This window comes from Mastigoproctus giganteus, chromosome 2 (genome assembly GCF_048544385.1).
Source record: "Mastigoproctus giganteus isolate SK-2022 chromosome 2, ASM4854438v1, whole genome shotgun sequence".
Lineage (NCBI taxonomy): Eukaryota > Metazoa > Arthropoda > Arachnida > Uropygi > Thelyphonidae > Mastigoproctus > Mastigoproctus giganteus.
Genome location: NC_143576.1, coordinates 126,147,070 through 126,160,967, shown reverse-complemented (window position 1 = coordinate 126,160,967; position 13,898 = coordinate 126,147,070). Strand labels below are relative to the sequence as shown.

The 13,898-nt window shown below is 36.2% G+C and overlaps 1 protein-coding gene across 1 annotated transcript in view; it reads left to right on the top strand.

Moving 5' to 3' along the window:
• Nucleotides 1-13,898, top strand: part of Pkn (serine/threonine-protein kinase N) — a 718,384-nt gene that overhangs the window by 275,377 nt on the left and 429,109 nt on the right. Inside the window, exon 8 of the mRNA XM_090368665.1 lies at nucleotides 5,425-5,534. Within this exon, the coding sequence (XP_090224791.1) occupies nucleotides 5,425-5,534 (110 nt within the window). The remainder of the gene's footprint in view (nucleotides 1-5,424; nucleotides 5,535-13,898) is intronic.

Sequence of the window (13,898 nt, the reverse complement as noted above, 5' to 3'; positions counted from 1 at the left end):
AGCTTTATAATTTTGCTCTTCTATGATGAAGAGATGGTCTTCTCCCCTGGGAAGGGGACCAATCTGTGCTATTAGCTCTGTTCTGGGGATGTCATATATTTTACATTCATAGAGAATGTGTGCCCAGTCTTCACTTTCACCACAGGTGCAGTTTGGGTCATCGGTCAGGCCTAAGGAGGTTAGTTTCGCCTTTAGGGAGCTGTGCCCTGTCAATATAAATGTTGTAAAAAGTCCAGGGGCATACCACTTAGGTGGCTTTGGGCTAACCATTGACACCAGTGGCAGAAACCGTTTGGTGACCAGACCCCTGGTTTCCTGCTCCCACTTTGTTTGCCATAGCTCGTGGAGCTTTGTGGCTATTCTTTTTCTTTCATCATTGAAGGTATTGGTTGTATCAAGGGCTATCCCCAGAAATTCTGTGGATATGCCCTTTTTAAATCTATAATATAAGCCTCTTTTGGCTACTTCCAGGTAAAGTGGGAGAGTTCTGGCCAGCAACTGTAGTGCAGGTGTGCTTACTGTGCGACATGCTCTGGTAATAGTGAGTAGTATTGTCCTTTGTATCGATTCTAATTTATTCATATTTCTTACTATGGCCAAGCGGATGAACCACGCACCGGCTCCATAGGTGATAACAGGAAGGAACATTGCACGGTATATGATTGCCAAGGTCTTTCTTTTGAGTCCCCAGTCTGCTCGACTGATTCTGGCAATCATACCTGCATAATTTCGCACTTTCTTTGCCAAGTAGATCAAATGGGGGTAAAAAGTTAATTTTGAATCAAAGGCCACTCCAAGATATTTTAGTTCTGTTACCATTTTTATAGTGATTGTGTTAATTTTGATTTGTGGACGTCTTCTCATGTCCAAATTACCTTTTAGAAGTATTTGTTTGGTTTTTTCAGGCGATATTTTGAGCATGTGCATTTGTGCCCACTCCTGCAGCTGCAAGAGAGCGGCATTTGATCTTTGCTCTACAACCACTCGTGAGTTGCCTTTTACAAGGAAAATCATGTCATCTGCAAAGGCCAGGCTTTCCACGGGGCCCAGATCCAAGGCCAGAAATTCATCCAGAACAATGTTCCAAAAGAAAGGGCCAAGGATTGATCCCTGCGGGCAGCCTTTATTCACAGGGCGTGTCAATTCCTGGAACCTTGTGTGTACTGAGACACTTCTGTCTGTAAGGTAGCTGTTTATTACCTTATAGAGGTTTTGTGGGGCATTTGCCTGGCGAAGTCTCCTAAGGACACTAGGCCACCACAGTGAGTCAAATGCCCCAGCAAAGTCAATGGAGATTGCCAGCATATATTTCTCCTCTGTGTTTTTAACTGTTGTCAGTAGGTGGTGCATGGCATCCTCCGTAGAATTGCCCTGCTTAAAACCATACTGATTGTTGGAATGCAAGCCTGCTTCTGTGTAATATTGAGCTAATCTGCTGTATATTAATCTTTCGTATATTTTCCCTAGTACAGGGAGTAGGGCTATTGGTCTATATGATTTGGGATCAGTAGGGAGTTTTTCAGGGTTTTTCAGGATTAACCTTAACACAGCTTGTTTCCATATTTTTGGGAATATACCTTCTGTCATACAGTTATTATATAGTGCTATTAATTTATCTGGTGCTATTTCTGCTAATTTTTTGATAATCTCAACCTCTAAGAGGTCAAAACCTGGGCATTTATTGTTTTTGGTTTTAGATAGTGCTATTTCTAAGTCTTGTATAGTGAACAGAGGTTCAATATTGGCATTGTCATATTCAGTGTTTTCTTATATAATGTCGAGCTGGGTGGGGGAATAATTTCCAGTTTCAGTCTGAATGATACTGTCTAGGATATTATTTACAGAATCCACCCAACACAGGGTTGGGGTTCCATCTGGTTTGACAGTAGTTTCTAAGACATCTCCTCTTGGCAGCTTGTTGGTCACTATTCTGTAGACAACTCCCCAAGGGTTATTGTTTCCAGTAGTTCCCACCAAGTGCTTCCAGCATTCCTTTTTCTTATCTCTTATGAGGGCTGTATACTGATTCCTGAGAGTTTTATAAGAATCTCTCAGTGTATCCACCTCATTTTGTGACCAAGATGTTCTGGCTCTTTGAAAATGTCTCCGTGCCTGGTGTACCCTACTTCTGAGTATAGTCAGTTCGGGGCACCACCAGGGAACTGTCTGCTTCCTCGGTTTTTTCCGTGGGATAGACAGGGTTGCTGTTTTTGTTAAAATGTTTGTCATAGTCAGTGCTTGCTCGTCCGGGCTACAGTTGCCTGATCTAGACCACTCATTTTCCTGTTTTTGCAGCTCAGCTGCTGTATGTTCTGCAAAAATCTGCCAGTTTGCCTTTTTAAGGTTATACCTTTTGATATCCAACAGAGAGTGTTGGGTTGTTTGTAATTGCCTGTTTAGTTTGAAGGAAATAGCTCTGTGATCTGATGTGGTCCAGGCTGGCTGGACACACCAGTCTGTGATTTTATAAGCTATTGAATTGGTGTCAAGAGTGATATCAATGTCACTCTCCCACATGGTACTGCTAAAAGTTGGGAGGTTATTTGGTTGGTTTAGCACTTGAAAGGGTGAGGTGGCTATATAGTCTGAAAGTATCTGGCCATTGTGTGTGCCTGCTCTGTCTTCTGTACGGCTATGCCATAAGGCTGACCGGCAGTTGACATCAGCACACACTATGATATTTGCAGTAGGTAGCAAGTTTGTGACTACTTGTAGGTATTCAATAGTTGGATTTATATCTTCACCTGGTCTGGAATATAGTGAAATAATGTAAAACTGTCCTACAGCACTGGTAATATGGGCACACACTCCCACTGGGAAGCAGAGGTGACCCACCTTTGTGACTGTAAGGTCAGTATTTTTACTACTATTGCTGTGGAAGGGACACCTGAGGTGTATTCTATTATTTTATAGTCTCTTGGGTATCCCTGAACTCTACCCATATGTGCGTAGGGCTCCTGGAGTACCAAGATATCTATATTATTTTCTTCCAATTTGAGTTTGATCTGATCTACAACGGCTCTTGCTCTTTGAGCATTCAATTGGACAAGATTTAGAGCCCTAGTCACATTTATGTTTTCAATCTGGCCCATAGTTGGTCCTATTGTATAAGTTTTGCCATTTTTTTATAACTGGGGCATTTACCATCCCTGATACTATGTGTATAGTCAGTCAGCCGTGCTGCCTTGCAGGTAGCACATTTTGGCTGCTGAGACTTATTTTTGCAATTTTTGTAATCGTGGCCAGTGACCACAGACAGGTTCTTTCTGAGTGCAGTCTCTGGCAATGTGACCATATTTATGGCAGTTAAAGCAACTTTGGATAGGGAAATGTTCTCTAAATCTATGACTGGTCCAGCCAGCATAGATTCTCTGTTGTCCCTGCAATACCTTCCAAATTTTTGGTGTGATTTCTGCAATTATGTTGAGTTGTCCATTCCTTTTGTTTTTTGTTGCTCTTTTCAGCAGGAATTCAGCAGCAAATTCATCTATTGTCATTTCATTGTTAAAGTTTTTGAAGTAGATATCCATCATGAATTCTTTTTCTATTACTGACACAGGTACATCAAAGATTATAATATTAGGGTTTTTCAGGGAGCAAGCCTAGTTTTTCAATTTCAGGATGGTTTTCTATTTTTCTTAGATCTTCTTTGCTTGCTACCTCGATCAGGACTCCATTATTCCTGATTTTCCGCATGTTGTTTATCTTTATTTCTCTCAGATGAGGCCTCAGCTTTGTTACCACTGTGTCCTTAACTGCCTCACTGGTTTTATGGGTAGAGTCACTTTTTGCTTTCAGAATAACAATGTTGCTTTCCTTGTTTATATTAGGTTGCTTAGTAGCTATTTGTTTTGCTTTAGTTATGTCCTGTTTGCTATTAACCTTTGCACATTGGGCATAGGTTAGTGTGTTCATTGTTTTATAGTTGTTCTTCTCCTCAGTTGTAACCTCTAATTTTGATTTTAACACTTGGTTCTCTGTGTTTAGTTCAATCAGGCGCTGCTCAAGCAGTGACCAACAGTTCACTATCTGCAGCCTAATTGCAGAAGTAATCCTGTTGGTTTGCTTGTGCATATATTCTTCTAGATACACTCTGGTTTCCTTTGCCTGTTTGATAGGGTCAGTCAAATTTGTTAGGTAGTCTAGTTTTAGTTCTTCTTCTGTCTTTTGTTGCATCTCTGGAATTTCTATAGTTTCTTGATTTTTTCCTTTCCTGCCCTTCTTAATACTGAGGGGTCCAGGAGGGCAGCTATCCAGTTCGTTACCATTTTCCTCATTAACAGGGACTTTCTCCCTGAGCACTCTAGCTTCATTTTCAGAGGAGTCTTTTAGGTCATTGTCCAGAATTTTGTCATTATTTGATTTTTCAGCCATAATTTCTGCATTAAATTCACTTTTAGCAATTTTCTGAAGTTTTAAATAGTGGTTTGAGGTACTTATTTCCAGTGTAGGCCCACTAGAAATCAGAAATCGCGATTTTCAGGTTTTGGCGGGAAACGCCTGTAGACAAAGAAAACTATTTTATAAGTTAATTCTGTCAGGAGTATTATATTTTCCATACAAAATAACCTTATCCCGAGCCGTTTCAAGTATAATATATTCAAATTTCTCGACTTTTGAGACGTATTCAAATCAGTGGCTATGCCAGTGGGCTCGCTACCGCTGAAGCTGTAGCGATCGCGCTGGACAAAATCACTCTCAAAAGAGCAAAAATAGGCAAATACAATCACAAAAACTATTCTTGCCCGACTTAATTTACTTACCTTCATCTGTGATACTCTTCAAACCTGAAAAATCCATGTTCTAATACTTGCCCAAATCGAAGATCGCGCAATATCGTCGTCCGCCGTTACCCATTGCAGATGCGTCCGTACACTTCTGCGACCACAGCGATTTAACTATACAGTAGTAAAATTGAAGGATTACTGTAATATGATTAGAGATGAGCTAATCAACAGAAATCAGAAGTTGCGATAAGGTTTCTGAGGAAACCAAGGTCCTTGTCTACAAAAACTTTACAACATTTAAACTAACAATATCTTTAACAGAGTCCATGCATTTCTTTTTGTTATCTGACTTATACTGACTTAAACTTCTGTGTGCTGTAGAGACTCTGCTTAATCTAAAACAGACAATCCACACAGATAACCATAAGTGGAATTTTTTATGTTGCTGGTTAATTGAGTATTGCCTTGATTTGTGTTGTATAAATATAAATCAATACAGTACTAACTATTACATTGTATTATATAATAGCTAGTATAGAATTATATAATACTTGGTTACTGTTTGTAGTTCTCCTCTAATAATGTGCTTTCTGTTAATTTATTTTATGAATCAACAACTCTTACTGATTCACTAAAATAACATGAAATTTTTACACCCACCTGTTTTGGATTTAATAACAAAGAACATATTTTGCAGATGAAATTATGTCTGTTCTGAAATTAGACAATGTGACAGTTGGACAAACAGCCTGGAAGCCTTGCAGTCAACAAGCTTGGGATCAAAGGTTCAGCATTGATTTAGACAGGGTAATTTAATTATTATATTTTTTATTTTTTTTTCACTTTCAAAGTATTTTAAAACTGACATTAGCATCAATCGCTATTAAGATCTAAAAAGGCTCATAACATCCATCATGTTCTTTTTCTGTAGAACCCTTTTTTTCTGTTTTTCAGCGCTCTTTTAGCTGAGTGGATTTGTTACTTGTTTGTCCAGATTTAGATGTTGATGATAGGATAGGAGTTACCCATTGTATCATATGTAATCAAACAAAATAGTTGTATGGACCATTTTGTTTAGTGAGATATGACATGCTGTTTTCTTATGTTCATATGGTCACCTTGGTAATTATCTGAACTTTCCTTGTTAAGAAAACTTAATTATACTGGCTGGCCATTCTGAGTGTAAGAACATCGATCTTTGACCAATGTTCTTACAATTGTATGATCAGTGGTCTTTGTTAAGAAAACAAGGCTCATAACATTTGTCAGGTTCGTTTTGTGCAGAATCTTTTTTTATTTCTGTTTAACACGGTCCTTTTTGAAACTTTTTATCAAGCAATATTTTTGAGTTAAGCTTTGTTAACTTTGAGTTGGTCATTAATTTTCTTAATTTAGTTTAGACTGGGTTTACAATTTCACATTTGTACAGGCTCTTTGACATTCCCTTTTATTTATTTCATAAGAAAATAAGCCAGCTATTGTAATTTAATTTACACCAATAATTTTACATAGGTCTATCCATATAATTCTTGCATATACTCGAATGCACGTTGATCTGATTTTGCTGTTCTTTAGAATAAGTTGAAATATCGGTTAATGCAAAATCATGTTCTTTCACATAATAATTGTATGTTAACCCTTTTACAAGTATGTACAATAATGTTTTTACACTTTATGCAAATATGTGTTGATGGAGTATACTGATACAGGTGGATTGCTTTCAAACTCCACAAATATGTAATGCTTTTATGTTAACAGGAGCTTTGGTTGTTGTTTTTGATAAATCTTCAAAGTCAGTATAAATTCTGTGGTCGTGTTACCCTCATTTTGTTCATGGTAACTTCAAGGTGATCTGGATTTCCACAAGCCCACATTCTCTAGAATTCAGATCCAGAAGTTGATTAAATTGAATCAACTCATACAGAAATAGAATTATTTCTGCTTATTTAAAATTATATTATTTAGAATTATTTTTGTTTATATTTAAATTTTTTTCATAACTACTAAATTTCTTAAAACTGTGTGTGGACTGCAGGATCAAGACCCTCAATCCTGGAAGGGTTAATGAGAAATACACATCACAAATATAATTTGCAGAAAATATGCTCATATGATAACAAAATATATGTTTTGTAATGAGTTACAATCTACTGTTTGTAATATGAAACATATCAATAATACAGCATTCCACAAATGAAAAGCGCTTTGTAAGTGGATTTCAAAAAAATATTCTTACTTGTACATTATAATTTCATTTATGTTATTTATCAACTCAGAAAGTTTTTGTATATTTTATTTTTTTAATTGAGATACTCCTATGATTAACAATATATTTTATTTTTTGTGAGGTTGCATTTCAATAGGTATTAATCAAGAAAAGGCTCTGTACATCCTGTGACTAGCTGAGCTGAAGTTGTTGACTTTAGTCTAATGAAATTTAGAAGATAGTACCACAAAGGTACACCATGTGAAAACAATGCATAAAAGGTGATTCGAGCAGTTTAAAGAAACAGGTGCTAACCAAAAGCAAGAAGATCTAGAGCATCCAGAGAGAAACTGTGGAGGATTGCAGGCAGTCCTGCATCATTAATCTTCAAATAAATCCCTTTGCCATAGTCCAGAATTAAATTTTCTGCCTTCAACTTTCTAGAAATGACTGAAAAGAGGTTAGCACTCATTGCATATAAAATCCAATTATTATTATATGAAATAAAACCAAAGGACGCTCCACAAAGTTGCATTTGCTGGTTACTTCAAAATTTGGATGAGAAATAATTTCTGAGTAGCATTTTGCTTTCAAATGAGGTAGCTATGAATATGGGGAAATGAAAGTCTACACATGCAAGGTACACAGAAGATTAATATCTGTTACATCGTTGAGCCATTTTTCTTCACTGAATAATCAACAGTAACAAATTAGTAAAAGGGTAGAGTACTGTTTGAATGAAGAAATTGAATTAGTTTGAGAAAAAGGTACATATCTGTCTCCTGTTTTTCTGTTCTTTACTTTCTGAGGACTCTGTGATTCCTCTAATGACAGAGACAGGTCTTAGGCTTATGCTTACTTTAGATGTCAACTACTATATTTTTAATTTAACAGCACAACATGGTCATACCGCTATTAATTAAACTTCAAGGCACTACTGTTTTAGCTGTTTCGGAGTAGTGGTTTCTTTCCAGAAAATAGGTAGTCTCAGTTGGCAACCTTGTGCTGAATGGTGAATAATGCATCAAATCTAAATGGTTTGTTATTTGGTTTTTAGGAGCATTAGCAACTAAGGCCATATTGCTCTAGGATATGCGGTGGCCATTCCCTGACCTTTCCGTATCCTCTGTATTTGGTGGTCATGGGTTCGAACCCTGGTCTAATCAAGAAGCTTGTGCTATGCACTGCTGCTCCTGCCTACCTGGCCATGGAGGGGCCAAATCTAAATGGGCTGTGGGAAAATGTGTAGGAGTAAAATTTCCCATTAAATATGTGACTTTGGTATATTATAGTTTAACCTCATTTCTGGTTATGTTGGTTCAATGTTATTAAAATAAAATCAGTATTAGTAAATTTAGGTTGACCTATGGATAACAATGTTAGTGTTAGAGTTAGTGTTCCTTCCAGTGACAGAGGTTGGACTCTGTCACTGGATGGAACTGTCTTCAGATAGAAAAATGTGATGCAGAGAAGTTTTATTTCTGAAACTGTTTTGAAAAAAGAATGCCCTTTGTTGAAATAGTACCCCACTCCTGTTTATTGCATTTGGCCATTGCAGCCCAGTAATAGAGCTTACACTGTACAGTTACCAAAGTCGCACATTAAGCAGGAAGATTTTGGCTGCTTCTTATTTAGATTTGTTATGTTAGCACAAGTTTGTTAATTAAGGCCACCTACTATCTAGATTCTAGAAGCTTCAATACTTCAAAATAAGCTTCAAAACTCTAACATTTCTTGGAGATTTTATTACTAGTGAGTGTGTTTGCCACTGGGTGATGTTATTATATTAGAAACAATATTAGTAACTTAGGTCAGCTAATGGATAATGATATCAACGTCTCTCACTGGTGGGAACAATAGACCAACAGAAAACAATGCAAAGGAGTGTCCCCACCCCCCTACAAATTGGAAACCAAATTGTGTTCCTGCAGGTTGATGATATGAAAAATGATAATGTTAGGCTCAGTTGAACTGCATATAACTTTATACTTTATATATAGATTTTTCCAGGTACAAAATCTGGAAAATGTACACATTTCCTTTGTGTACTATATGCAATTGTGACATTCAATTTCAGTAGGTAGGAAAAACAGTGTAATCATAATCAGATATTATGCAAGTTTTGACCAGTGGATTGAAAGAAGCAGGCCAGTTGCAAGGGAAAAAAAAAAAGTCAAGTGTGTTATCAGTGAATTTTAATCATGTATGTTATGCATATGTTATCAGTGAAATTTAATTTCAAGTCCAGAGTCTAAGTTTTAAATATCCTGCTTTGCCCCACAGAAAATCATGGCTTGAGATTGGATTCTCTTCACACAGTCCAATCCCAAACCATGATTTTTTATGGGCCATGTGAAGAGTACTGTAAAGTTTTTCTGTGAAAAGTGAAAAGATCGGTGATATGGCTCAATTAAAAAGGAGCCATAACTAGAGCTCTTGAAAGCCATTACATCCTAGATTCTTGTCAGATTATGGGCAGAAATTGAGTGCTGATATGCTCTATTCCATGATGTTAATTGCACACTCTTAAAAGCCAATTATCTGGATTGACTGAGACTCCATATTTTTGACTAGTTTTTGCCCTTGTCATCATAAGTTTCTCTCAAAAAAAAAAAAATAATAATAATAAAATAAAATTACAGTTCACCATTTAAAATTTGGAATTAGTTAAAAAATACTGTAAATTTCTGCTTATTATTGACAAACATTAACATTTAACAAATTGGCTGACATTGTCCAGTTAATAAATTGCATCTCATGTGTGCTAGTCCATATTGTATAAAATTGGTGGAAAGTAAGAAACAGTTTTTATATATACAGTCGAACTTCCCTATAACGAATTTGATAAATCCAGCGAAAAAGTTTGTTATAGAGAAGTTATACAGAGAATATCTTTTTTATTAGAAATTGTTATCCAATTAGAAAATGAAAACGAATCTACATTTATTTTTAATGTATTTTATTTCAAAAACATACTTATTTAAATCACGTTTACACAATTTTTGCTGGTAAGTATCACAAATTAAAAAAAATCTGTAATTTTCGTTTGCACTGTACAATTAAAAAATTGTCTGATTCTCAAAAAAACCTCACATTTGTTCAGAGCATTAAAAACATTATCAGGAACATTTTCACAAAACTGTAGACCCATACGAACTGTTTTAAAAGCGTTAATCATTTCTTCGCGAGTTAGCTTTTCTATGGGTTGTTCTGATGCGTCTTCAGCATCATCGTTAATTTCTTCGTGATCATGGTCGTGTCTGACACTATTCAGCAGTATTTCATCTTCATTTGGATATTCTGCTGTGATCTACATAAACATAACTATCCACTGTTATTTCATTTTCGATGTTTCCAGACTTCTAATAATGTCCAAAAGTTTTTCAGTTGTGAAAGGGGCATTCATCTTATTCATCCAGTTTGATGTTTGACTTCTGTATTCAATGCAAATCCCGCTTTCCAAAAACAATTTTGAATAGTGTATTCAGTGACATCGTTTGTCCAAACATTTGCCAGTTCAGAGATGCGATCTCTAAGTTTAATTGTAACCTCCAAGTTTCTATTTTCTGATAATGCATTGACAATCTTCATTATTATTCTCTTTCGATAATGAAATTTAAAATTTTTAATAATGCCTTGGTCCATTGGCGGAGTTTTGACGTTATGTTTGGTGGTAAAAACAACAACTTCGCACTTTTAAGTTTGGCAGGATGTGCTGGACAGTTGTCAGTTACCAACACGATTTTCCTTTTTAATTTTTTTGTTATACGCTTGTCTAGTTTTAATATCCATTCTTCAAAAATATCACTTGTCATCCATGCTTTTTTATGAAAGGTATAGTCAACTTCCAAAGATTTTGTGCCTCTAAAACATCTTGGGTTTTTTGATATTCTGATGACTAAAAGTCTTAAGTTTTCACTTCCTGTCATATTTGATCCAACTAGCACAATGATTCTTTCTTTGCTTTGTTTTCCTCCAAAACATTTATCATCCTTAAAAGCAAGTGTTCTATTTGGTAAACATTTAAAAGAATAAACACATTTTGTTAGCATTAAAAACATCCTTATGCTCATATTCTTCAAAAATCTTCTTTAAGGTATTGTTCCTCCAACTGTTGCAATCTTCTTCGCTTACATTAACACTTTATCCACAAATAACGTTTTCCACAATTCTGTGGCGCTTCTTAAATTTATCTAGCCACCCAGTGCTCGCATTAAATTCTGTATTTGCACAGTCCCTTGGAATGAAATTCCAAGGACAGTCCCTTTGCACAGTCCCTTGGAATGAAATTCCAAGGGACTGTGCAAATACAGAATTTAATGCGATATTGGTATATTCTTTTCATGTATCATTTGCATCCATTTTAGAAAACAGCTTTATCAACATCTTCGTATATACACAACATAATTCGTTTATTGTCTGCTCCTCCTTCAATTGCATTTAAAATTGATTCTCGATTTTTTAAAATCGTAGATTTTAAAGAAATATTTTAGAGAAAGATTTTAGAGAAAGAAATATGGCAGGTATGCCATATTTCTCCGCAAAATCTTTTTTCTTAAAACCCTGGTCAATATCATAACAATCTTTGCTTTATCATTAATACTTAAACACTTTCTTTTCAACATTGTTTCCGCAATTGTTAAAATTTGCTCGACTGCAGCTCTTGCTGATACATGCACTGCAAACTTTGCTGCGCTGGCCATATAGTGAATTGTTAGTACCGCCTACTCAATGACATTCACTTGCCAATTCAACAGGATCAATATTTCCTATCAATCACTTTGAAGAAATATACGACTTTGTGAATTTATTTTATTCTGCTTTCATTCATAATTTGAATAATTCATAATTTAAATAATCATAATAATTCATAAAAAACTACTCAATGACATTCGCTTGCCAATTCAACAGTACCACATGACCTTTCCTATCAATCACTTTGAAGAAATATACGACATTGTGAATTTATTTTATTCTTCTTTCATTCATATATACACGAAAGAAAATTTATGGTTAATGTATGTTGTATGTTACTTTTCAGAAAAAAAAAAAAAAAAAAAATACAAGAGCATATAGCCTATGTGATTGATGACGAACAAAATTTAAAAAAAAAAAATTCATGAAAACCATCTATTGGGAGTCCAGTTAGATGAGAACGGACGTATCATATAATGATTGACAGGAAGGTCACTTGGTACAGTTGAGTGAGAAGCGAATATCACTCAGTAGGCATTACTAAAAACCGACTATTGTAGCATTCTATGTATTGCCGTCGCAGCACACTAAAGTTTACCGCAGCGAATTTTGTTTTCCCCTGAGCCAACATCAATTTATAAATCTACCCTATTTATTGTAAAGTTTACGACCACTTTTAAGAAAACCCATTTGGTTTAACAACTAACAATGAAATAAAGACCCTTCTACGGGCCTCAATGGCCACAAGTTTACAGAGCAATAAAAAGTACCGAAGCCTATAACAGCTACAAGGTGATGTGTAATAGAGCCACAGAAAAGGTTCGACAGGCAAAGGCAGTTTATGAGAAATCACTAGCAAACAGAGCAAAGAGGAGGGATAATGAATTCTTCACATATATAAATGCCAAGAAGAGCAGGACAAACCAGATCAGACCTTTACGTAAGGGAAAGGGGATAGTAATAAATACACCAGCTGCAGTTGCAGATGAACTCAACAGTTATTTTGCATCGATATTTACAAATGAAAAGCCTTTTGTGGCAATGGGAATTTGTGGGAGCGAAGTTAAAAAATATGTAATTAATGATATTGAAATTTCGCAAGATTATTTAATGAAAAAACTTTCGAGCCTACAGACCAGTAAGGCTCCTGGAGTTTATGGAATATACCCTATAATCTGAAGAGAGGCGGAAAGTGAGTGCATTGAACCATTGAGGCTAATTATGCGAGCATCACTAGACTCTGTGGAGATTCCCTTGGATTGGAAACATGCAAATGTATCTCCCATACATAAGGGTGGCTCTTAAAGTGAAGTTGGAAATTATCGACCTGTCAAGTCTGACTTCAGTAGTAGGGAAAATCATGGAGGCAATGATCAAGGTGGAATTCAGGATCATTTGGATCGAATTGAAATTCTCAAGGATACTCAGCATGGTTTTGTAAAGGGAAAATCATGTTTAACAAATCTGGTTCGCTATTTCGAAAGGGTCACTCAGGAGCTGGATTTAGGGAATAATTTCGACATTGTTTATTTAGATTTCAGCAAAGCTTTTGACTCAGTCCCACATGAGCGGTTGCTTTATAAGCTGGAACAGGTTGGAATCACTGGGAAAATCCTTAGATGGATAGAAGGATGGCTTCAGGGCAGGAGGCAGAGGGGTGTGATAAATGGCTATTCCTCAGATTGGGTTGATGTAAGAAGTGGGGTTCCCCAAGGATCAGTATTAGGACCACTGTTGTTTTTAATTTTCATAAACGACATTGATGAAGGGATAGAGGGCGTGATGTCTAAATTTGCAGATGATGTTAAAATTGGTAGAGTAGTTAATGATCACTGTCAAGCTAAGCTTCTTCAGAGAGACCTAGATAGACTTCAAGAATGGTCAGAAAAATGGCAGCTGTGCTTTAATCCAACAAAGTGTAAGGTATTACACCTGGGAAACAGTAATCCCAAAAAAACGTATTCACTTGGTGGAGTTCAACTAAACCCAGTACTGGAGGAAAGGGACTTGGGTGTTACGATACGGTCAGACATGAAATTCTCTGAGCATTGTAAACAGGTTTCAAGGAAGGCCCATGGTGTCCTATCGATGATCTATCGAATTTTTGCAAGTAGAGATAGGGACGTGATAATCCCATTATATAAGGCTTATGTTAGACCACACTTGGAATACTGTGTTCAAGTATGGAGACCGCACCTAAAGAAAGACATTGAGCTTCTTGAAAGGGTGCAAAGAAGGGTAACTCGCCTGGTGAGATCGGCAAAAGGGCG